This window comes from Choristoneura fumiferana, chromosome 18, assembly GCF_025370935.1.
Source record: "Choristoneura fumiferana chromosome 18, NRCan_CFum_1, whole genome shotgun sequence".
NCBI lineage: Eukaryota > Metazoa > Arthropoda > Insecta > Lepidoptera > Tortricidae > Choristoneura > Choristoneura fumiferana.
In genome coordinates, this window is record NC_133489.1 from 13635994 (window position 1) to 13662746 (window position 26753).

The window sequence follows — 26753 nt, forward strand, 5'->3', positions numbered from 1 at the left end:
GTAGACCAATTTTCTTTTCCTTCTAAACGACCGATATCAATTTTGCAGCTCGTTGATGAAGTTGACATTTTGACAGGCCTTGTTAGAAAAAACTTGTGAAAATTGTTATTAATTATTCTTGGATAAATAATAATTTTCGCTCATTAGAAATATAACATCACAAATATTTTATTTTAAAATACTTTTCGATACGCATCTGCTACCATGTTGAGGTAAAATTTTATATTGACAATCAACAATGATAATAACAAATCAAATAGACAGGGTTACAGCCAGTATTGTTATAGAGTATAAGTGTTTGCTTAAAACCTCTTCTAACAATAATAAATAACGCCGTGGTGGCCTAGTGGTTTGACCTATCGCCTCTCAAGCAGAGGGTCATGGGTTCGAACCCCGGCTCGCACCTCTGAGTTTTTTGAAATTTATGTGCGGAATTACATTTGAAATTTACCACGAGCTTTGCGGTGAAGGAAAACATCGAGAGGAAACCTGCACAAACCTGCGAAGCGATTCAATGGTGCGTGCGAAGTTCCCAATCCGCACTGGGCCCGCGTGGGAACTATGGCCCAAGCCCTCTTGTTCTGAGAGGAGGCCTGTGCCCAGCAGTGGGACGTATATAGGCTGGGATGATGATGATGATGTATAATAAATAGGGCGTCTTCGGTGTTAACGCAGCGAACTCGCAGCGACATCGTTGCGCGCTCGCGGCGATATCGTTTCATGCTCGCGGTAAAATCGTTACGCGCTCGAAGCGAACTCGCTGCGCGCTCACCTCGCTTTCAACTCGCCCGCAAATCGCTTGTGTAATACGGGCCTAACTGGCTACCGCTTAAGGGTGGCCAGTTATTGATGATTTACCTTACTCTAATTAAACGCATTTTATGATGATTCTTGACGTTTTTTACGCGCCGACAAGCACCGCAATGGGCCCGCGTGGGAACTAATGCTCAAGCTCTCTCATTCGGAGAGGAGGCCTGTGCCCAGCAGTGGGACGTATAGGCTAGGATGATGATGATGATGATGACGCGCCGACATAGTACCGACGTCCGACACGTCTTCCAAACCGATACCGAGCGCACAGAAAGCATTCAAGAGCGGCACCGACAATAAGGTACCTTTCTTCCTAAACTTTTAAGGGATGTTTTAACTCATAAAAAATCGATTTAAAAACTTGTGTCTCTGTCAAACTAAAATTTAGACCATTAATAATAATATAGAGTAAAAAAAGAAAAAATGTTTTTTTTCGACATTTTACTTTAAACGCGATTATCTCGGAAACTAGAACCGACAACAAGGTACCTTTTACCAGATAACGCCACAATAGTACTGACGTACAGAATGGCCACGCTCCGCCCCGCACCGGTTCGAGTTACCCCACCCCTCAAGCGCAGATTGCAGGAAAACCGCAGGAAAGCAGTCGGGTGCGCACTGCGCAACGCGATGTATGTCGCACGCACGGCACTAAATTCGGGAGCAATTACTTTGCGAAATGGTGATATACTGTGCATTGTATGGGTGTTTGTCAACAGCCAAAGATAAGAAAAGGAGTTTTTTTCGATTTCCGAAGGACGAGAAAAGGTAGGTAAAGTACCTAACCAACTTTAATTAGCAACATGTACAATGTACTTAGGTATTAGGTAACTGAAGAAAAAACCAATAATACCTAGGTTTAAATACATAGACAGACACATTTTAAGTAGGTTTAAATAAAAATATATGATTAACTATTACATTTATTTACACATCTAAGCCATACCTACATACCCTATAGTACTAGGGTTTTGCGATAGTCAGCCCTGTGTGTTTTACGCACACATTGACGCGTGTACAGACGTCGCCGTGCCTATGTAGATTCAAGAACGCGTATTTTGTATGGCGTGGCCGCCCTGTGCTTATAATGAAAATAAAAACAGGTAAAGAATTCTTAGATCTTATATTTTCTGAAATAGTAATAAAAAATAGTTATTTGTGTCACAAGAGAGCAAAATGGTGTATTTACGGCGAGGGCGTACATTGAATCCAGAATGTAGCGGAGGATTCTAAAGTAGAATCCTGAGCGTAATGAGGGATTCAAGTGTTAACGCCCAAGATGAAAATAATTTTGCTCCCGAGTCGCTCATACAACTTTTCACACCAAGCATTAAGAAACTTGAAAAAAGAAATTCTATATATTATTAAAGAATAACCAGCATAGAAAATGACGTGGCTTTCCAATTATCAACTTTTTAAAATGGAATTTTCAATAAAACACTTAGAAAAGCCTTGAACAGAAAAGTTGCACTTTGCTCCCTCTCGTCAGGGAGGAAAAGTTACTTTTCTGGAGGAGAGGTGTGAAAAAGCAATATTCCACCCGGCTATCTACCCATGAAAATTAAACTTTCCGAAAAGATGAAAAAAAAATGTTAATTAATTATTAGTAGTGTCTTAATTAGTGGGGGTTGGAGAAATTCTAATGTTGATATTCCAAGTTCTGTTAGTGGATATAAAGTATAAACAAAACGAAAGACAAATCCAAAGCCTTTGAAAGATTATTTTCTGTGAATAAAGAAAAACTATTAACAAAATAAATAATTTATTATGTGTATCTCTTTAATTGTGATGTATATATAAATACTAATGTCCATTATAACTTCGTAAGTCCTGACTTTTATAACAGACAGACATAGACCAGAGAATTCACAGTTTTGTAATTTTCGAAACTAAAATAACTTATGAAGATAGGCTACTTTTTTATCCCAGAGTCGAAAATAATATAATTAATTATTTAAGTGTTCCTCATTATACATTTCTGAATCATACCAATGACATGATGTGCAACAGCACAGCTGACACTAGGCAATATTCGAAATTTGAATTCGATCCGTGATTGGATTTAGAGATACCCACAAAGCCCATTTTTTCGTTTCTAACGTAAAAAAAGGGTAGGTACTTGCATAAAATTTAAAGTTTATTTCAACAAAATTAAATTATTTTGTGTAGAATTACATGAATTCAAATAATTTTATTGAACACATTGTTCTTCTGTCTTTATTTTAGGGAATACAAAGAAGTGTGAAGTAATATTTGGCAGTTCTTGAAGTATTGAAGTCAATTAAAAATACTATAGGAAAATTGGATGCATAGCAGCTGCTCCTTTCAATTTTCGTCGACAGGTGGGGCATCTTGGTTCAGTTTTCAAAGCCAATGTGATACATTTGGAACAAAAGACATGCCCGCATTTGGTTGAGACTAGAGGTTTAGTTCCAAATGCGTCAAAGCATATTGGACAGCAATGCTTCAAGTCTGTGTCATTATTCTGGTTTTTATTTTTAGGTGTATTTTTTGTCTGGTCTTGAACAATTGTAGAGTTTTCAGCTTTCCTTTTGACCTGTAAAATATATTTATATGTATTGAAACTAACATAGGTGTTTAGTTTAGTAATATTTGCCTGTGTAAACAAGTAAGTACAGCAGCAATATATTGGGCACAACATTACTACCACTTTCTGTGAATTGACCACCTGCTGCAGGTACAATCAAGCCATTTTTTTCTCACTGTAACTGTCATAAATATCATTGATATTTTCTGTGAAAAGATTCCAGCCAGAATCAGTCAAGATTCTGTTAGTTTGACTATAGAATCAACTGCATCATGTCCAATTGTTGAATCTTTTTACAGAAGTTATAGTGACATTTCATTGCTTGACAAGGGAATACATAAGGTCAGGGATCAAAATTAAATTATATGATCAAGGTAATGGTCTGTAATGTGTAGGCAAACTATCCTATTAATATTATTAAATGTGAAAGTTTGGATGTATGTTATTTACCCTACAGATTTGTACGAAATTTGGAACACAATCAGTTTAAAACACTGATCACAAAGTGTACCTAACCTACTTTTATCCTATAAAATAGCATTTCCCGCAAGGTAGCTATATAGCTATAAACAAATTCCTAAAACACTTAAGTTGCAGGTGCAGGCAACAGCTAGTAACAAATAATTACTAAAATGGACTAAGGATAGAGAGATGAGATGTAATTACCTTATTTTCTGGAGTACATAAATCATAAATGGAGGGCCTTTTTGAAGGTATAGGTCTCGGAATCACACTAGATTTGGCTCGCCTTTTGCTTTCTGTACGAGTAATGGTGGAGTGCTCGGTTTGAGCATCAGAATTAGTGTCAGATTCCAGGTCAATGATAACCCCTTTTATATTTTGATGATCAACTAGAGTGAAGGAGTTTGTCAAATCTATTACATCATCGTTTTGAGCAGTCATATTTAAGCTGCAGGTCCTTGAACAAAAAATTATAAGCCCTCATTAAAAAGAAACTGCATAATGGTCGAACAGTTTAGTGGTTTCACATACATATTATATGTCGACAGTTTATTCGCAAATTATAAAACTTCACTATTAGAATATCATTTTGTGCAACCATTACCATAATTATATTAGAGATAATGATTATGTGTAGTACGGTAGGTAGCTAAACATACTTGGATGTACATTATTATTGAAATTCATGAGGTAATTATCAGACTGAAAATTCTTAGCCAGTCTATAACTTACCAGTTTCCTGTTCAATGTATTATATAAATACTAAAAATCAAATGTAACTGTGAATATGTTTTTGTGGGAATTCCCTCATCCACACTGGGAAGTCAATCTTCGCTTTGATGAAGTTCTTTTTTACGACTGGTAGTAAATCGAACTGGAACTGCTAGTAGAATCCGGATTACGTTAATTTTAAATAAGCGATCCTTTAATTACGTTGTTTGTTTAACAAAAATCATTAATTTAACGCCCAAGTACATACAACAATAATAATACAATACTCGGTGGGTGTAGTTAATGTACGACTTGCTAATGCACGCTTAATAATGCACGGCCTGATAATCCATGTCTATGAGCACGAATTATCATGTCGTGCATTATCATCCCGTACCGAACTAGCAGGGAACCAATAATGTACAAGCAATAATGTACGACGTGATAATCCAAAGCATTATGACAATGTCTTCCGATTATCATGCCTTACGATTTCCGTGATTGAAATAAAAAAAAACCTAACGAAGGGCGAGAGCTTCAACCTAACCCGCCCGGGTCGGTTCTGCTCCGACTATATCGATCTCACTCGCTGCGCTCGCTTGATCCGCGGCGAAAAATGTCTATTCATTCGAATCGATTAGATTCAGATTATCACGTCCTACATTATCACTACGTACATTACAGCGCGTGCAATATTTTGTACGCCCTGGTAAGGCGCGACCATGATAATGTACGGCATGATAATCGGAAGCAATAATGCTTCGGATTATCATGTCGTACATTATTGCGCGTACATTTCGAGTTGTACATTATTGTTTCCCGGAGAACTTACAACTTTTTTGTTTTTGGCAACCGGTCGCTTTCGGTTAGCAACCACTACTGCCAATGACTCCTGACCTGCCGGGCTACTACGAAACTCGTAACTCGAAGTTCGTGTCGTGCGGTCCCTCTCGCTCTCGTATTAAACAGTGTATGTGTCAGAGGGACCGCACGACACGAACTTCGAGTTTAGAGTTTCGTAGTAGCCCTGCTGACCTGACAGCAGCAAAAGTGTATGTTATGTTTGACCAACTGGTCAAAAACTAAAACTGGTTAAAAACTTTTAAAAAACAGTTTCTAAACATTGGGTGCTGAGAAGTTCTTGTTGCGTACTTAAAATGGACATACACAGACATTGAGACAATACAAAACATTAACCCCCTTATTCATAAAACTTAACAAGCCTATGTTAACTAACAAATGCTTTGTCCCTTTCTAACAAATAGAAATATCGAAGTGACAGATAAGGACAAACAAATTTTAGCGGCATTTTAACTAAAATAGGTTTGATTGTCGTTTATGAATAAGGGGGTAAGACTGTACAAAACATTAAGACAGTACAAAACATTGACACAATACAAGTTGGATCCAAGGGAGAGACTGAGAGAGAGAACTTAAAAAAAAAACCCTATTATTTTTCCGTTCCGTGGAATTCTGACATTTCTTAGTGTAACTAGGCAAAAAAAACCCAAAAATTTAAACGAGATAACACAAAAACTAGGAAATAGAAAGCACAAATTCTTTACTAACACGTAGTTTGAATAATTTTGGATTTGGATCAAACTGTTTAGACGTAATAAATTATTTAACCCTTAAATGAGTAAAAAATAAATTGTCTCTGGTATCATTGCTATGATTGACATATATCACAAACCTTCGGACTTAAATTATAATTCATAGTTATTAAGTTTCAATATTCGTCTCGCTCAATAGGTTTGTAATTTACAATTTCATAGACAAGGTACATAGGTAACTACTTAAACAAAAAATAAATCCTCAAATGTCATTCTTCTGTCAAAAAATTAAATATTAGTCATTCGCAGGGGGGGGGGGGACAGTCGCCTATACCGTACTAATTCATGTCGATAGCGCCGCCATCTCCTGTTTAACCTAAGATTGTTGCCATGTGTTTCAGATAGATGTCACTGTAAGTTTGAGATCACAAAATTTAATTTATTAAAAAATATTTTGTCGTTGATAATTAGCGCAAAAATGAACTGTATTTTCGAAATTGACAATCGTATTGTAATTTCTAATATAAAAGTCACATAATTGTATCCGCTCAGTCGTTACAAATATTTTTTGTGTAGCAACCCTCTATGTCAGGCGTCTATTCGCGCTCAACAAGGAACAAGATGACTACGTTACAATCGAAACTCAGACCACATAAAAAGTAAAAACAGTGCTGCAAACGGACAATTGAGGCTGGTTTAAACTTAAAAAGACTGAATTCAAGCGGCCTCACTTCTCTTTGCAGCCCTGTTTTTAGTTTTTATGTGGTTTGAGCTGGGAAGCAAAACCAGTAAAGTAAAAGAATACCTGTGAGGCTGTGACTATTAATAGCTATACGTATGGATGGATATATACATCAATGGTACTCGTTACGAAATGTAGACGGCGCTTCAAAACCGTCTGCATGAATGAGCCGAGAGAGGGCTCTCTTTTCCCTGTATATTACTACTCTTTGGTCATTCGGCTTCTGACTTGAATGTTTGAATGTGCTCGTTCTCCTGTTTCTGTGTTAGTTTGGTCATTTTCGTTGATTTTATTGTTATTTCCTTGTTAGGTTTTTATTTTTTGTTACGTTTTTGTTTTGCTTCGCAATATAAGATGAAACCCCAACCAGGCCCAATGATACAAACGCTACTTTTTTACTCGGTATTCTCACGAGATCGAGATAAAATTACGAAATCTCATCAGCTGGTTTGGTTATGGAGTCATGAAATTTGGCACTGTTGTTTTTAATGCAATGTCAGTAAAGATCACGATGTAATTCCCAAGGGAATTTTGCAAAATCCTGGAATATCAATTCAACTGCTGTTTCTAATGATTTACGCGTGCGAAGCCGTGGACGTATAGGTAGTCATTCACGATGACGCGTGCCGTGGTTCTTATTACAATATCATTAATGTCTAATTTTGTCAAAATCACGCGTCTTCGTGGATTGCACTAGCTAGGTATAGTCTACTACTCTACTAGTCTAGTAATAAAGAGATTTGTTGTTGTTTTTTTAGAAAAAATATGGCGCTGTCCATTGGAGGACCATTTTGCCAGTGTCTAGTAGGCTTTGCCGTTGTACGGTAAAAAATATCTAGAAAACGAAATATGAGACGTAATGGTGGATGAACGATGACAGCGCGAAATCCATCAAAAAACAAATAGAGATTTAAAATTGTTGTTGTTTCTTTAAAAAAATATGGCTCTGTCCATCGGAGGACAATTTTGCCAGTGTCTAGTAGTTTTTGCCGTTGTACGGTAAAAAAATTCTAGAAAACGAAATATGAGAAGAATAATGGTGGATGAACGATCAAAAAAAAAATCGAGATTTAAAATAAAAAAGTGTTTGTTATCCCTGCCCTGATACGTCAAAATTTGACATCTGTCGGAATTCCGCGGGTCCGCGGAATAAAAAAATAGGGCAAGTAATAGGAACAATCACAACAAACAGCTAGAAAAGGAATATTATATGTGTACAAAGAAATATCTTTACTGTATTCAGTTTTGATTTAACCTAATATTAAGCTGAAGTCGAGAATTCAATCCCGATATTTGCTATGGATCCTGTTGCAAAAAAATTCATAACTGAAATGTTTTTGGATACCGACGACGTTTCCTCTATGAATCGGCTGGTAATAGCCGTAGCAAAAGTTGTAAACGAAAATGGTGACAATATTTCAGCTTTTCATGAAGTATACAAGAAAGAATACGACCAATTTATGGTGTCAAATTCAATACAAAAGAAGTGCTCTGCTATATTTCCAGTTACACATAGAATTGACAAATTCTATGAAGAAACTGTTGCGAATTTCAGTGATGAAGACTATGTGGAACTATTTAAAATGAAAAAGAGTACTGTAGAGGTAAGCATCAAGAACTACATAACCAATAGCGTATCTAGGGTTATTTGTAGGATGGGGGGGGGGGGGGCTGGCCTGGATTTTTGTATGAAGATATATAACATATAGAATAGAATAATATATAGAATTTCAAATCAGTAGCGCAACATCCTGGGGTGGGAACTAGACCATACTGGGGTGGGCCTAGACCACCTGTCCCCTTCTGTATACACCTATGTACATAACCAACTTTTACACAAAGTTTGTGGCAAACAATCAGAAGCTATCTGCTCTGTCAATGCCACAACATTAGTTAATTATGTTTTTATATATTTTTGAATTATTTATATCATGGTGTTTACATTATTATTAGCTTTTGCCCGCGACTTCGTCCGCATGTACTTTAGTTATCAGGGCATATGTTTTAATTAACCCCTGTTATAATTGTGACATTTGTATCTTAGCATAGCAATAATGCATAGCAAAGTACTGCCGTAAACAATAGGTAACAGTTTATTAAAGTACTTCGCTATAAACAACATTTTTTTAGCAGTTTGGAAGCTAGTTTATGAAAAGTTTTATTCAAAGCATGAGAGCAAATTAATTATCTTGCGTGTGCTTCTGGCGAGAATCAAATCTTGCTCTAGAACCCGAAGTATATATTTGAAATTGAGCTGTACATAATATACTGAGCGGCACAAAATTTGGCCCACTCTCCATACATAATTACCTATAACTGCATACATTTGAGGGCCAGATTTTTTTAAAAGATAATTAAGATTATCCGTATAATCGCACAAAAGTTATGCTTATATTAATAATATTATTGATTTTATTATGCACAACCCGATGAGTAATTTTTAAGTTAGGTACCTACGGCATAATTATTTGCAAATTTATTTCATAAATCATTTTAAATATCAATTTAATTTTCACATTTTAGTTGTAAATTTTGTATGAAAAACCCCCCTCCCCTATTGAAGTCGCCAACACCATGGGGATCATTTTAAATTGTGACCAGCCAAATTTTTAGTCTAGAAATAAGGAAGTCTCATAGAAACTCCCCCCTAATAAGTTGAAAGCTACTTCTTCTTTCTTTATCTTTGCCTACGCAGATCATTTTTAGGGTTCCGTTACCCAAAGGGTGCCAACGGGTCCCTATTACTGAGACTCTGTCTGTCTGTCTGTCTGTTTGTCTGTCTGTCTGTCTGTCTGTCTGTTTGTCTGTCTGTCTGTCTGTCTGTCTGTCTGTCTGTGTCTGTCTGTCTGTATCATAACATTTAATCCAAATTGGTCCAGCCGTTTAGGAAGAGGTAGGAGTAAACACATATTATGTAGGTACAGAAGAATTATGTATATTAAGATATACAACCAAGCTTTTACCTATGGCATACTCGTAACTCGCATGAACTTTATGGCCATTAAAATGTTGGAATTTTACTTAAACATCACATATGAGATTTGGCATTTTAAATTGTTTTGATTTACATGCATCAACATTGGTGTATTAGTGGTTAATTTTCAGGGGGGGCCTATCCTGGATTTTTGGGTGAAGATATCAGTATTATAGAATTTTGAATTGGTAGCCCAAGATCCTGGGGTGGGCACGGCCACGGCCCACCCGGCCCTCCCTCTATATATGCCTATGTGCATCAATCGCGATCCTGTGAGAATAATTGGATAAAAAGTAGCCTAAATATTATTCTAGAGATCCTTACCAAATAAAATCCAAGTCTGTCCATCCTATTAAGTGTGAAAGAGTAACAAATATAGAAACATACAGTTTTTTGCATTTATAATATTATATTACCAGGATTTCGTTTTCTGCATTGCAGGCACTCATCAAGTTTTTGGAAGACTGTACAAAAAGTGGGAGTATTGTACCATTAGATAAGAAAGTCCATGTCTTTCTCTGGCTTTTAACAAATGCCTCATCTTGCAATGAAGTTGGGGTCTTATTTAATCTTCATAAGTCAACAGTCAATGTTATTTTCAATGAGATTGCATCAATGCTAACTGAACAGAGGTACAATTTCGTCAGTTGGCCATCAATGGAGGAGCAGCATCTTACAAGGCTTAAGGTGAATAGCCGCTTCAAATTCCCTAACTGTGTAGGTTTTATTGATGCTTGCCGTTTGAAAGTGTCTTCAATTAGAAATAAGAGGTCCAAACCTGACATTGTACTCCTGCAAGCAGTCTGTGATGAATCCTTAATGTTCATGGACATTCATGTAGGAGAAATAGGGAAAACGAGGAAAGGCAGATTATTTAGAGAAAGTCCATTGGCTCGGGAGTTAAAAAACTTTGTTACTTTTGAGAATCATATCCTGGGTGACTCTCAATATAAGTTACGAAAGAATTTAATCACAGCTTTTTCCACTGAGGAATTGTTAACAAGTGAAGAGATGAAGTTTAATGAGATTCATTGGAAAGCTCGCTCTTACATAGGTCATGCTTTTGAATTGCTAAAGGAGAGATTCAGGAAATTGAATCATATTGACATTAATAGGCCTGAGACAGTGAAGACATTAATTTATGCTGCATGTGTGCTCCATAATTTTATTTTACTTCATGAGGGATGTAGTGAAGTAAAAGATGAAGCGGTTATTTGCGATGATGGAGTTATGATTGATACAAATATTGTCAGAACTGCAATAGAAAAGCGTCAATTTTTATGTAATTATATCAACTACTTGGAGAGTACTTGAATGACTGAATTTCATTTCATTTCTTCCCTTTCGTAAGGAGGAGAGGAATGAGGAGTGAAGTGGATTGAAAATAATTTTGAATTGTTTCCATACCTGTTTACCAGAAACCACAAATGCACATTAGGTATGTACATACTATTCTTGTGTTGATATAAAGAATTATATACTGAAAATAAGTTTTTGTTTATGAATTGAATTTTTACACAGGCCTTTTTGCCGACTATTTGTACTTGTATTATCATCGTATAGGTAGGTATAGGTACATTATGTACTTACTTACCAAATTTGAAGTCCATATGATATGACCAATATGTGGCAGTTTCAATTTGTCTTTTAAAATTTGAGCTTTACATACTCACCTCACTCACCAATCACCAACTGACCAACTAAATTACACTAGGTGGTTAAATGAAAAGCTTATTATAATGATTGTATTTTTATTCTTACCCGACTGCCTGAAAGAATGTTTTATTTTTGATGTGAATGTCTTCGTTCGTCGTCGACGTTGCTTCCATAGTGGGAGGCCAGTCAAAAAAACCAGCCAAGTGCGAGTCAGACTTGCGCACCGAGGGTTCTATACACAAATTTGTAGCTATTTATAAATATCCAGTGTTAGTAGAGCCTCTCTTCTAAACAAAATGTACGCAGTGTGAGGTCATTTTAAACGGTTTATTGAGAAAGGTAGTCGGACAAGCTACCTTCATACAAAATTTCAAGTTTCTAGGTCAGCCTAGATATATTTTTACCGTATAAATATTTCGTTTAAGGCAATTTGTATGAAAACACCCTTTTAATGCCTAACTTTCGATTGCCTTTACTTAGACGTTTGAATTTTCCACAATTTCAAGGGACTGTCGACCTGAGTATATGAATTTAATTTCGACTCTATACTATACCTCCACAAATTTCCGAGATAAAGGGTCTTGACAAACAGACGGACGGACGGACAAAAAGTGATCCTATTATGGGTTCCATTTTGCCCTTTTGGGGTACGGATCCCTAAAAACAAATAACAAAACACAGTTCGGTATTGCAGTTTCATAATATGTACCTAACTAACATCTCCATCCTAAATTTAATTATAGCATTGGATGGTAAAGAGATTGGTTGCTAAGCGATGGTGACTCTACACCTCTGTAAGCGCAGGCATTTTGAGGTCACTTTACTGCGTATCGAGTTTTCTACTTTGTATAATTTTTGCCTCGTAAAAGCTTTTACGACGTTTGTTTGAGTTTCAATGGTCAGCTCTCGTTCCACTAGGCTAATCCGGTCGTCTTGTCGGCTCGGTTTTGTCGGTGTTGCGGACGTCTGGTTTTCCGGTTGTCTACCACGCTTGGGCTTACAATAGCTTTCAACACTACTTTCTGTCATACGGTCTGTAGGTTGGGGCTAGAAAGAGACAGCGCATGCGATCGCTAGGACCTGCGCTATATGGCCTCATTCTATCTTTAAAAGTGGGATGACTGGGGTTTCATTTTAATCGAAGAAAACTACAGAATTAATGTAATAATACTTATATTTCTCCAGTATTGTAGGAAATTGATAAAATTGCTAAATATTCAATTGATTTACTACAATATAAAAAATATATAAATGAAAAATGTTCATTGAGTATAGGTACTGGATTGCTTTACTGTATTTCTGCTTTTCACTCACTCAAACTTTTGAATACTTATGTAGAATTAGGTAAATATTTTAAAATAAAATAATAATAATATTGATTTCATGTCATGATACTATATAATAGCATTATTTTCTACTGCTAGTAAAGTACTATATTATGTACACAAACAGATACCTCCTTATCTTAAAACTTTGTTTCACGGTGGGAAAACTTGCTCATTTTTAGATCTCTGGTGGTTATTTTAGCCCAATTTAGTTTAATTTTATAACATAACTTCAATAATTCAAGTTATTGTTGTTCAAATAAACATGAACATTAAATTAGGTAGGCGCATGTTCATTATGAAAAGGACATCCGTTAAAAATAATTATAATGCTAATATTGAATTGTAGAACAAGATTACAGTTTAAACACAATCATGCAGTCAAGCAAAGGATATTGTTTTAAATATACAATAGACATAACGTTGCACTTAAAAATATTTTCGTTTAAGTAAAACATTAGGGTGAATTAAGATCATCAGGATCAGGTTACTATTTTTCATTCCTGATTGTCATAAATTTAGGCACTAAATTGGCAACCTACAAGGCACTATGCACTTAGCACAGCAATTTTAATGCTATAACTTTATATTTTAACGAAATTTATAATATGTATCATTTCAATATAAGAACATATTTTAAATATGTTTATTTCTTGAGCTTGTTCTACTCTGCATCTAACTAATAGAAAACTTGTACATTCTAAATTTCCTATATTTTCCCTAATTTGTTCATTACCTATGATCTTTAGACGCCTGTCACTGTTGCTGTAACTTCACAGACTCTTACTTACAACGAGCATAATATACTGAGCGGCAAAAAATCTGGCCCTCAATGTATGCAGTAATAGGTAATGTATGTAGAGTGGGCTAAATTTAGTGCCCCTGAGTATATTAGTTAATTAGCTCCCTGCTTGCTATTTCATTTAGCATTATATACACATTTAATATTATATTTACAAATAGCTGATTGCGCTTTTATTTCTATTGATTACCTATGGAATGTTTGAAAGAGATGTTTATTACTAATACCGAAAATTACCAAAATATAATGACAATTTATTTGCTTAAGAGCCATTATTCATACCAAGTTATTAGAACGTTTATTTTTTCGTACTATCAGTTTTAGTTTTAAACATCCTACTCATTTTTCAGCCATTTATCAACTAATAGACCATTTCTTTTTTTCATACGTCTATAAATTAAATGCAACCATCTCTGCTCACTGTATGTATATCGTCTCGGGCACGTTAGCCATGTATCAATGTTCAAAGTCAACTGTACAGTACACCGCAATACGAGTATTTACAAGAGTCTGAGACACCATTCACATAAAATCACTGAATCAAGCACACACTTGTCCTAGCCGAATTATCGGAAGACTTGGCACACGCATGGAAATTGTTTATCACTTCGTAATTGATCCGTAATCGGTTTGTTGCGGTAGGTTTCAAATGTAAGTCTTTTTCACTTTCTGTAGGGTGCCGCATTTGAGATCCTTGTCGAGTGATTCTGTAGAGTTGCGGAGGTCTAGCGTGCGCTCCTTGCCGAGCTCGAGATGTAGGTTGTCCTGCTTGGCGAGTGGACAGACGTTGGCCACCATGTTAACGTTCTTTGAACGCGGTGGCATGTACGCGGAGTTAGCATTCAGAGGCGTCTCTAATGGACTTAATCTGGAAAACAAAAGAAGATTAATGATCTATGTAGCCTAGAGACATGTCTGGCGAGAATGCATGTACGAGTAGATATGTACAAGGTTTATGCAGAAACGAAAATATGGAAATATTAGACTATTTGTCATAGTCATTGCGTCGTGCAAGTGCGTAATGATGTTATTGCGAAATAATATTGAATACGAAGATGCTTTAAAATAGTGCAAAATGTTTTAAAAGTGAGCTGTGGATTACGGATAACTCACTTCTCGAAATCATAAAAACTCGCCTGTAAGAAAAACTACTGCGTTACTAACTTAGATCAACTTAGCTCTAGCCAACGAGCTAACAGCAATCGGAGTTACAATTTTTTTAAATCTAAAGCAAATCTACTGTAACATTCGTATAAAACATTGATCATCATAATATTTTTTAATTACCTGTTTAAATGATTGTGTTGTTCATTAAAGGGTGAGGTATCGGTAAAAAATGGGTGTCGAAATCTTCGCGAGAACAGATATCCGATAACAAAGCCAACCATCAGCGTGACCAAGCAGGACGCCACCACAGCTGTCATCAGCGCCTGCGCGCTGTATATGTTGCCATCTGCGGCTTCAACCGTCAGCGAGTCTATAGAAATACATAAATAAATTAGTTTTCCTCCATCCAAAATTCTATGTTCAGCACCAGCAAAAAGTTTGAATTACATACCTGTTTCGTGTTTGTTATTATTAGTTTTTTCTTCGGAGAGAACGTTCGTTTCGACAACTTCTATTAATATTTCATTTTGAATGTCATCAGTCTTTCGTGTGTCGGGTTCAGATAGCACGGGCTTCTTTGTGCCCGGGTTTCTATTACTATGTCGGTCACCCGGCAGAAGGGCGGGTAGTTTATTACATATTTCAGTCTTTCCGTGCTCTACATTTTGTAGAAATCTTTCTGGGTTCGGAAATTGTCGGTTTCCGACCCAAGCGCATTGTTGTTGCTTGGAGTCCCATGCGCAATGCGGATCTTGAAGTGCTACACATTCTCTGAAATTGTAAAATGTCTAATCAGTCGAGTTCAGTAGGTAGTAAATGAACTAGGTGTGTCGAGTGACGTGTTGCGCTGAATCGCATTCATTGTTTACAACATTGTCTACGATAACATGGTTAATGTAAAGAATTACAAATACAGTTCTACATACCTGCACGACTGCACGTTGCCACAATGTGACAATGACACAGCTTTAATGATGTCACCGGATGCTATAATTAATTTCTCTGTAGTGAGTGCGACGTGCATCTGCTTTATGGGCACTCCTTGAGGGAGAACTTGAACCTCTGATATCACTGCAGTTCTTACAGGACTTCTACTGTCCTCTTCAGTGCTCGAATCGAAAACACCCTCATTTGATGCTACGTTGACAGATTTTATGACTCTACCATCATCAGTGCCAACGTATATAACATCATATTTATTGCCATTCATGGCTTGCACTTGAGGATGTACAGCGATAGCTGAAAATCTATATTGTAAACTAACTCTAATTAATATTGGTCTCGATAAGAAAGAGGGAATTGCTTTGTCCATTAGTGGATGTGTTTTTATAAAGTTAACGCCCGAGTCAGATAGAGTTCGGCTGTCTTCCACACATGAGCCTGGTCTAGGCTCAGGAACCTTTTCTTTCTCTAATGGCAACCAATTAGAGTTCATACTCTCTTGGCCTTTGAACGTTCCCTCAAAAGCATCTAAAATATCTCTCATCGCAAATGCACACACTGCTGAGCCTCCTATAGCATTTTGCGGTGTAGTAAATACTGCATATATGATATCATTTCTGCTACTGCCACTTCCATAAATCCCGTTAATTAACTCCGTCGTCGCCTCTGAAATTAACATACGTAATATATTACGTATATTACCAACTAAATAGTATATGCGCTACTCGTGGTTAACGCGCTGCTTGTTAGATACTTACGAATTTCGTCAAAATAGAATGGATATTCTCCGGGCATCGAACAGTTGAGGCGGGTTTTGAGGAAAGAAGTCCACCGGTCGCTGAACGTGTGTGGACCACCTTTATCGTTAAGACACACTCTGGCCACTCGCGAATACACCGACTGAAAAAACGACAAAAGGACACGTTAATCTTCGAATGCAACCATCTGATAGTTAATGATTACCTACACGAAAAACACTGCATATGAAATTTTATTTACGGCCGGGCTGTAACAGATCCTACTGTCACGGTTAACATTGCGCAAACCTCTTATCAGTCTCCAGCTAGTATATACATAGTGTTCAATTATGAGGTACTAGCTTTTGCCCGCAGCGTCGCCTGCGTGGAGTTCGGTTATCGCGCGCTATTTTTTATATTATTTTTCCGGGATAAAAAGTGGCCTATGTCACACTCTGGCCCATAAACTATCTCTATGCCAAAAATCACGTCGATCCGTCGCTCCGTTTCGACGTGAAAGACGGACAACCATACAAACACACAACACTAGTTCCTTGATTATTTAGTAAGTAATTATCCTTTATACTTGTATTATTTATGTATTGTATGTAAATGTGTGTATTTATGTATTTTATTTTATATTTAGTTATAGATATATTAATGTTTTATATATGTGTTATATATTTATTGTATATAGTTAGGTATTTGAGGTTTACATATGCATTTATATTTATTCAAATGTTTTGCTCTATTTGTCGATCCTTGTTTTTTGGATTGCTCCTCTACCACTCAAAGGTTGACTGGCAGAGATCCCTGCAGGGATAAGTCCGCCTTTGTACATAACACAACTTTTATTTATGTAACCTTTTTGTTTTTCCTTTTTGTACAATAAATAGTATAAACAAACAAACAAACAAACAAAGACACACACTTTCGCATTTATAATATTAGTATGGATGTGATCTAAAAGCTGCCGTAAAAGATATTAACGATTTATTTTTTTTGCTTACCTTGCCGCAGTTCATGTATTCGACCGCGGTTTCGCGATAAAAAAAGTAGACGTGGCTTGTTGATGCGATGGCACCAACAAATGAGGGGTCGTTCAGTAGGCGCAGGTCGGAGCGCTCCGTCCGCACCGGCTCGCGGTAGATTAGCGGATCCGTCCCGGAGAAGTCGGCCGCTGTCGCAGTATATAATTGACCGTCTGCAATGAGTAAATAAATATACTAATTAATAAAAGCTTTACAGAATGTATTTGTCTTTAGTTATTATAGATAAGTGCAGAGACGTGGATGCTCACGGTTTGGTTGGTCCACAATTTTAAAGTTGCTCAGCGAGCTATTGAAAGGGCTATGCTCGGAGTTTCTCTGAAGGATCGAATTCGGAACGAGGAGATCCGACACAGAACTATAGTCAGTCATCGACATAGCTCACCGGATAAGCAAACTGAAGTGGCAGTGGGCCGGCCATATCAGCCGAAGAACTGATAACCGCTGGAGTAAACGAGGTCTTGAGTGAAGACCGTGAATGGGCAAGCGTGGCGTGGGACGCCCTCAGACTAGGTGGAGCAATGATCTTCGCGAGGTGGCTGGCAAGAACTGGATGAGAGTGGCCGAGGATCGTGCTCAGTGGCGTGGCGTGCAATTGGAGAGGCCCATGTCCAGCAGTAGACTAAGATAGGCCAATGATGATTATAGATAATGCATACAATGGTAAGTATAATTTGTAGGGTAGATTAAATTTGTAGGACAGCTTTTTGCGCTACCTAAGTTAAATTTCCCCTGTTGAGCAGCCCATCAGGCAGCTTATCCTCTCTCGTAAGCTTTAAAAGCCATCAGAGGCTAACAGCAACAGACAGTTCCAACAAAAAAAACTACCGAGCATATTATAGCATATAGCCTTTAATATAAGTTATCTCCTTTATAAGACATTGCTACACAGTATCACTCTATTAATATTGACTCACGGAACACAGGTAATCAATCATCACATCCACACGGTGTGAAACACTTCTTTAGCAAACTTTGTTTTAAATAGTGAAGACACACTACTCGTAGTAAGCCAATGTGGTGTCGTAAAAATAGTGAAAGTAAGTAGGTTAGGTTAGACGTTCGATGGTTTCAAAGTTTTATGCAAATTACAGCGAGGCCCATTAACGGATAGGTAGAGTCAAATAAGGAATCGTGAGCCTAATTATGCGGTTTCTTCATCCCATTCGTGTCTGTACATTACTTGAACTACTATCATTAAGTTAACTGTAATTTCAGTCGCGGTTTAAGACTTACCTACCTCGGTTTTAATACATTTGAGTTTATCACACGATTTTAGAATACAACGAACGGTACCGAATGTGGGCTGGATAGGACTAACAGTAAAGGCAATAAATTGATCGATATCGCGGCCGTCGCGTCGTGTTCGGTGCAACCCCTCGCTAGGCGTCACAAGTGTTTTCGTGCCCTTTCTGTAGATGATAGCTGTGTGTGATCACGCGGTACCCAGGAAATTGTTTGAATTGTAAAGCTTAGTCTCATCACCATCATCTTTAGCGCGAAATAGAATGGTGGTTTATGCTTACCAGCAAAAATGGCGGTCGAATTGTGTTGGGGATCGTAGGGGCAGCGCCCGGAGCCATCGAATTCTTCGAGGTGGTGTGTCGGCGGGTGTCGGGCGTACCGCCGGCACAGCGGCTTGAACGCGTTGGTGCCGCAGACCATCAGGCGGCCGTGAGAACGTGCCGCCACGCGCGGGTAGTTTTGACATTCGTCTGCTGATTTGCCCTTCAATTGGCATAGCTCCCTATGTGCATCCGTTGATTGCCATTCTAGACGCTGTGGACAAAAAATCAAAATGCGTTACAGAAGGTGAGGGTTAGGGAGCAGAAATAAGTAGCAATTTTGTGATTTTTAATTTTTAAGTAGCAACGCGAAAGATTTAAATTAAAAATAATGTATTCTTTTCGCTCAATTAGCTCAGAAGAATTTGTAAAGAGCATGTATTTCATAACAGCTTGTTGTAAAGCGGCTGCATTGTATTGTGTCGTGAGGAAATGTCAATTACTCGTTCGTGTCGCAGCTACGTTTTTTAGGACAACCGGAGCGGATAACAAATCGGTACCAGCAGTCGATGCAGGGTCACAAAAGGTCTCTTAGGTTTCTAGTACGTAGGTATACGGACGTCATGCAATGTTAGATACACAGGTGGTTCCCTATTAATACTTCTTGGAGACTACGTATCTCTATGTATGTAGGTACTTTCAACACGGTATTGCACTTTACGTCTAGTGTTTGTGCGCGATACTTTGCAATGCAAGTTACTGATAACTACTGTACCTTGCTGCTGCGATCTTCCTGAACAATGTTACTTTTACATTAACGCGTACTACATGTTTAGGAAAATGCGGGAATAAATTCGGATAAATTAGAAAACTGAGTAATACAAAATGGTTTGAGCCTTCTTATCTTGCAACTGACACATGTTTTAGTATACTACTCAAAAGAATATAAGGGCCACTTGAATTTAACCGGTGAAATTAAATCAAAATTATGTTTGCGTTTTCAATTGAATACATTTAATTGAATGAAAAGTATTTGTACTGTGTTATGTTGTATTAATAAAACCATACTTAAACAAGGAATATTATCTTTGAGTATTTAATTTAGGTTCTTATTAATCTTATTGCATAATTACAAATTAATTAATTGCTAACAACAAAACTCGTTAAGTATATGTTTGCAACTTGACGCTAACGATATTTGGTATCATAAATGATGTGACGTGATGATGAATTAATGGAATTTTAGTTTCAGTCATCGAAATTTGCGGTGCTAAAGCAATATCTGGCTAGACCTGGCAGCTCGCCAAACACCCTCGACTAGCGCCCTACGTCCGTCTGCGTCGTATTTTTGTTTCATGCGCACAATGTGATGCTCTTGATCGTTGCTAGCTTGAGTTATGGATTGCCGTAGCTATGCGATTACATGTTATCGAATTGTATATTTATAATATGTTTTGTATTACTGAGTATTTATTCTAATTTGGATCTTACTTAACTAGATCTGAACAGAACGGAATATATGAGTCGTGTTCAAATAAATGGTAGGTATTTTCATTTTGCCACAGTCCCAAGGTGTTTTTGTAAAGATTAAAAACTGTTGTTACAAAGCGAACTTTTATAAAAGAATAAATAATCTTGCGCGATTTACAGAATAAACAATGTGCCGAGCGAAATGGGTCGTAACTAAGAATAAACAGAGAGTGCAGCGGAAAGCAACGGGGAACTGTTGTAAAGTTGTTTGCGCAAGATTAGATACATAAACCTGTAGTTGTGGCGCGATACGTAGCCGTCGGAGTCGGCTGTGGCGGGTCGCCGACCGGCGTCACTTTGCAAAAACTGCGAACTCTTATCTATCTGGACTTGTCGAATTACTGAGCTACCGATTAGCAGCACACTGGCTTGTTTGTTGTCTAATTCAAATTTGAGTACGTTATGGAGACGGCCTTGTGCTGTATATTTTTTGCGGCACCTAAGTTGTTACTACATAACTTGGCAGTTTTATCACATAACCCTGCCTGTAATGTAATAAAACTATTTCAAATTATGTATAAAGTCAACTTCCGGACTGCGTACGTTAGTTATCCCTTCTAAAAAGACTTAGATGACAACTTTCGAGTAGCTCAAGTAACGCTGACTTTAAGCGGCGCTTAACTAAAGAACAGCAGCACTCGAAGGAACATGCTTTAACATGCAAATGCATAATGAATAAACATTACCTGATCTAAATTCTCCGACAAGTCGTAGAGGCTGAGGTTGTAGACAGTGTTTCTGCAATAAAATTGGGTAAATTAGCGAAGACAATTATTTATACTTGCAAAACGAAACAAGGTGCTCTGCAAACTACTATGGCAGATCATTATGTAGGAGGCGGAGTGTACTGGGCACACCTGCCCAAATACGACTTTATATTCTCCTCACAACAACTTTTATGGAAATAAACCTATTCAATGCTAATCTTAACAATCACCTGTAGAGCAATTGAACACCTTCTATTTCAGGAATCAGGAATTTTAGTAAGTTTAAATACTGCTCACCTGCCACCTACAATAATCGAGAAGTCATCTTTATCTAAAATACGGAAGTAGTCTGGCGCTGTCGCGTTGCCGACGAATTGTTCTGAAGTTTCATCGCCTGTAACAAATCGATAATAACTTAGGTTCATACTGAGTCATTGACTTAATAGAGCTACGATTAAGTATGAAATTAATATTCGTCGCGTAACCACACGTATACCTACGCTAGTAGAGGAATGAGTTGGCATGACCTGCGATTTGTGGCCGGCCTCACGTTGCTGTACCTCCATATTACCCTGTCTGTTACATTTAGTGACAGCTTTCCATTCTACTTGCAACGTTGTATGCGTAGTCGGACGCTGATAGAATTTGCATTACGCAGGAGCACTATTCAGTTCAAATCAGGAATATCTATCTAAAGTTTTAGTTTAGATTCTAAACCATCTGCTATTGAAATCTCGGCAGTATTCATGAAATTTAGTATTTAGGCTTTTTAGTATTTTGAAAGATTCTGTATCTAAAGTTTATTTCACAGTGATGAGCGTACAACATTATACAAGTGGCCAAATCAGGTAGCCTTGATTTTTTGCATTAAAACCAATCGAACAATGTTCCCATTGTGAAGTGATTAACAACAATGAGAGTTTACGATTTCATAATCCGTGGTTGAGAAATTCTCACGTATCAATATGACACGCTTTGTTGGATCTTGCACCTGGGAAATTATAAACTCATTATGCATTCAATAGCCTGATCAGATAAATACGTGTAGGTAACTGGCGATTATTAATGATATTATTTAAAATAAGTGTCCGTTAAGTAACTTGAGGGCTTTTATGAACACGACGTAAATTTAAAAAATAGGACCTAATTTCGCATGTGGTACCTACGTATTATTTATTTATTTAGGTACTTCATCATACACATATGACAAACATGTAGTTCCTGAAAATAACTATAAAATGCGGGGTTTTACATCAACATGACGCTGAACGAAATGACGGTTTATATTTATGTTTTGAGACGTAGCTCTCTGTTTGGCACGTGTAGTTGCAGACTAACAAGGTATGGTATCTTCCTAATTTAGTTTAGTTTCTATATAATGAATCTCTGCAAAGTAACACCCAATTCAATCAAATATTCGGAAGATGTCGCGGATAGAGTCGTTCTACTCACCATATTTGATATGTATACGTGCGTTGGCGTCGGGCATCCACGCTTGTGCCGTAGACGCTAGCAACACCAGCACAGCTCGGGCGACTGCCATGTTTGCTCAGCAAACTATCTTGTCCTCTCTACGCACGCCATCTTCTATGCCGCTGTGCATCCTGTGACAAACAATAGAATCACGTTCAAATTACGTTTTACTTTAGGCTAGTTTACGAGTAATAAGGTGTACTATAATAGGTACGTATAATAGTGCCCGGTATTAATTCTTATATAAACAAACATAAGGATACCTTGATACTCTCCCGCATTTTGTCGAATTCGTACTGGAATCAAATATTATGTACATATTTACTAAGGGATGTAGACCTTAATTAGCTTTAATTCCGTAGCAAATAAATATACATAATGTATTTATTCATTAATTAACCAAGAATCATTAGAAATGTTATTAATCAAGTAGTTTTTTTTAATTGTAAAAATAATTAGCTGTTGCTGACGACTTCGTCTGCGAAGAATTCATTTATCGCGATCTCGCGGGACCAATATGTTAAGATTGATATTGAATGGGCATGTAGATATGCATTAACTCTATTGCATGGCATGCCTTATGACTTTTTGTGTTATGACACAAAATTTGGGTGGTCTCTCTCTATCTCGTCTTCCGCCCGTCGACTCACTGCTTGTTTTTGTTGCTGTGCTGTAAATGAATAAATCCTGATTCATGTGAGACATCACCCGTCTTCATTTTATTGTATCCACGATAAACCTCTGAAAGGACACCGACTGCTGCTCCTACAGGTTATGTATGCCCAGTTCACGAAAAACGTGGATGGATGACGTTAAGCATCTGACTGAACACAAGTAAGCGCAAATATTTATTTTTTGGAGCGATATGTCTGCTAACGGTGATGATGTGTTGGAACCTCGTGGCAACATGCCTGCCGCGAACTCGCAAGCGACAGTGATGCATGCCGGAATCTCTCATGCCAGCATTGAGAAACTGAAAGGCGCTCGCAATTACCATTCTTGGAAATTCGCAGTAAAAATGTCATTGATGCTTGATGGATGGTGGGACATTGTGGAGACTGGTACAAGTGCTGAGGGAGATGTGCTGCGTGACCAGCGCGCCCTAGCAAGAATATGCTTGGCTACTAAATCGAACCTTTACCAATACGTAAGAAATGCCAAAATCGCCAAGGAGGCGTGGAAATGCCTTGCTGACGTCTTCGAAGATTCAGGTTCAGTTCTGCAATTTCAAGTCTAAAGTCAGATTACATAGAAGCTATAATGACAATATAGGTAAAATTATTGAAGACACTGAAGTAGCAGAGGTATTGTTCAGCGGATTGCCTGTTGAATATGAATCTCTAGTTTCAAATTTGGAGACCGCAAATATGACAAAGAAATTGTCCAGCGAGGTTGTTCGAGTCCGCTTGTTACAGGCGGAATACAGGAAGTCTGACTCCGAGAACAACACTGCATTTCTTTTGAAAAATAGAGTTAATGCATATCTACATGCCCATTCATTATCAATCTTAACACTTCCCCTTATGCATTATATGTAATCTAATGCCGAACACAACAAATTGCATGCTTGATGACTCTACATTGACTCAACACAATATTTACGAGGGAGTTTTCAAAATATCTCCATACCGAATTTCATTTAAAACGGTTCAGCAGTATTTGCGTTAAATCATAACGTCAACAAAACAAACGAACAGACTTACATTCACATTAGGTACCTACTATTACCCAGTTAGGATTAGGATAGATTAGATTCCTATTATATTTTAAGGACCCTGCCCTCCGCTCTGTATTAGGTTTATTATGCAAATTTAGTTCACGCATTCATTATTATATGAATCGCCATTACATGCGTTGTTTCAAAACGTAGGAGTACCTACCTACATATCGTGGGACACCGGAAACTATACCAGTTAATCATATCCATACTTAAAAAGAAACTTTAATATAGAATAAATTATGCGACCTCGCTGTTAATTATCACGTAAGCAAGTTTAAAGCACCTATCTACGTATACTATTTATTTTATCTATGTTAAGATAAGAACTTAATCACTCGCAGTAGGCCTTGGAAACATGTTTTTATTACATACGAGTAAATGTCACAAGTTGAACATTTCCCACACTATTCCAAGCTTTTTTTCAATACCGATATGGAAATATAGTAAAAAGGAAAAAATAATGACGTTAATAATGTGGTGGATGTCGCGCGGGCGCATGCACTCGGCCGATCTCATTCGCGGTCTCAGGGGACGGGACGCACGCAATGCATCCTCCCATTGGTCAGGATTCGCCATAAGGATTCGTATTCTACTTTTTTCCCCTTTAACTATTCTTGTCCATGCTAACCAGCCTCGTGATTGTGAGAAACAAAACAAGATTGTCTGGAAGCTAGCCCGTGATCGGTGTGCCGTCTACCTTTTTGCAAGGTTTCGTTGTAATATGTTTCTTTTATGTAGCTTATACTCTTTGATTGATTGTATATAGGTAATAACTGGGTAACTTGTAAATATAAACTTTTGTTCGATTCGTAAGTTTAAATAAAATTGGTTTAGTCGGCCGGTAGGTAAACATTCAGAACAGATTTCGGGGACGAATAATAATATGATAATTCTTCGATTTGGGTTTATCGTTAGATAACATACGAATGCCGGCTGTTTTCATAAAAAAACTGATATTTGACGTGTAGTCTGGTGATTTCGACTGTATATTGGGTTAAGTTAAAAGTTTGAATGTCGGTAATGGCCTCCTTACACTACCTACCTAAATAATTCTTTCAAATTATACAGGTATACAAAAATAAAAAGCTAAACACGCGGGCTTTGAATAGGTACCCACACACTATTTTATTTAATGTTCACATCACGTGTGTCTTTAATGGTTAGAGAGAGAAAGAAAAATTTAGTACACCTACGTGCTGTGACGCTTATAACTCTAGCTGGCAACTTAAAATTAATGAAACTAGCTTGGAGAGGAACAAATAAATTACGCCGAGCAACGCATTCAAACAAACAATGTGAATAGCATTGTAACTAAAAGGGTTGTGATTTTCAATAACGGACGGCGCAACTGAGTGCACAGATGTTTAAGAACCGAGAGGGGTGCTGTACTATGCACAGTAAGGTCTGGCTGCAGTCATCTGTTGTACTCTACTGGGATTGTTGTATTGGATTGTCGCGCGAAACTCTTTAACAGAGCATCGGTGCAGCTCGTTAGCACAAATTCTGCTGCCGGTTCGATATATATTGCGTCTGTAACCTGCAATTTATCGGCGCTGGATCTGGCGGCACAATTACAGCGCTAAACAAACGAGCGGTTATCGAGAGGAAGGTAATAGCGACGTTACTCTAATAAATTATGTTACGACACAATCTTTACATCATCGGTAGGTATTGGTTAAGTAGATAGTTATGTAGAGTATTGCAACCGGCGCACCAAAACGCAATTAAGTTCGTCGTGTTAGAACAAACTTAAATTGAAACAAACATCTGTTACAGACCGAAATAGCGAAAGCAATAAATATGATGTCGCGCACTAACTTTGAATACGAAATATAAGACATAAAAATGTAAAGAAGGCGTACGAATGAATATTTTATGGAGAGAGCTGGTTTAACTACTAGCTTGTCGCGGTCAGATATATCAGGTAGGTAGGTACTGTTAACGGGATCGTTCTGTATTAGTGTAATATTTCTTTTTTTGCAGTTCTGGTTTATTTTGTGAAAATTTGAGCCTCGGTGTAACGGACGGAATCGAGTTCTGGACAGGATTGCACTTGCACGCCATGTATGGCCTAAACAAGATGGGTCTGCAATTACGCAGACGCGGTTGACATTTGAGATGGGGCCGTCGCCGTGCCGCGGTCCCACGCGGCTGATGTCCGCCCGGGAAGCTGCGGTTCTTTCTTTGCGACCGCAATAAATAATTCCCACTGCCTAAGGCGATAGGATAACCTACAAGTACTATACTAAGACGATAAACGCCGGTTGTCGCCATTTTAACATATCAGCATACAATTTATTGCCGCTTCTGGCGGTGTCACGCGTGAAATGTGTGTTACAGTAAATCTGGTGTCTCCTTAAATAACGTAAAAGGGATAGAGGATAACTACGTGACACGACT

At 37.7% G+C, this 26753-nt stretch overlaps 2 protein-coding genes across 5 annotated transcripts in view; both read right to left on the reverse strand.

The window, feature by feature from the left end:
* Window positions 1–2926: 2926 nt before the first annotated feature.
* On the reverse strand, window positions 2927–4847 carry LOC141437610 (uncharacterized). 2 transcript variants are annotated; one of them, XM_074101049.1, is made up of 3 exons: window positions 4553–4847; window positions 4025–4268; window positions 2927–3367 (listed from the first exon to the last, which is right to left on the reverse strand). In XM_074101049.1, exons 2-3 carry the CDS (start codon window positions 4259–4261, stop codon window positions 3101–3103), a joined length of 504 nt encoding a protein of 167 aa, XP_073957150.1. In that variant the 5' UTR covers window positions 4262–4268; window positions 4553–4847; the 3' UTR covers window positions 2927–3100. The 2 variants fall into 2 exon arrangements, with proteins under 2 accessions (XP_073957150.1, XP_073957149.1); XM_074101048.1 differs by having other exon boundaries at window positions 4025–4277; window positions 4553–4845.
* A 7765-nt stretch (window positions 4848–12612) lies between these two features.
* LOC141437612 (semaphorin-1A-like) overlaps window positions 12613–26753 on the reverse strand; it is a 143156-nt gene continuing 129015 nt past the window's right edge. For all 3 annotated transcript variants that reach the window (XM_074101059.1, XM_074101058.1, XM_074101057.1), the window contains 10 exons: window positions 22613–22764; window positions 21458–21554; window positions 21140–21191; window positions 18945–19197; window positions 17380–17573; window positions 16391–16532; window positions 15617–16298; window positions 15142–15461; window positions 14871–15060; window positions 12613–14451 (listed from right to left, as the gene is read on the reverse strand). In XM_074101059.1, the coding sequence (XP_073957160.1) occupies window positions 14229–14451; window positions 14871–15060; window positions 15142–15461; window positions 15617–16298; window positions 16391–16532; window positions 17380–17573; window positions 18945–19197; window positions 21140–21191; window positions 21458–21554; window positions 22613–22703 (2244 nt within the window). In that variant the 5' untranslated portion in view covers window positions 22704–22764 and the 3' untranslated portion in view covers window positions 12613–14228. The remainder of the gene's footprint in view (window positions 14452–14870; window positions 15061–15141; window positions 15462–15616; window positions 16299–16390; window positions 16533–17379; window positions 17574–18944; window positions 19198–21139; window positions 21192–21457; window positions 21555–22612; window positions 22765–26753) is intronic.

Excerpts from the sequence above, each read along its gene's own strand:
- LOC141437610 (XM_074101049.1), bottom strand. The coding sequence starts at position 4,261 with ATGACTGCTCAAAACGATGATGTAATAGATTTGACAAACTCCTTCACT. Across the intron at positions 3,368-4,024 it reads TATGTACTCCAGAAAATAAG|GTCAAAAGGAAAGCTGAAAA; the intron begins GTAATTACATCT and ends TATATTTTACAG.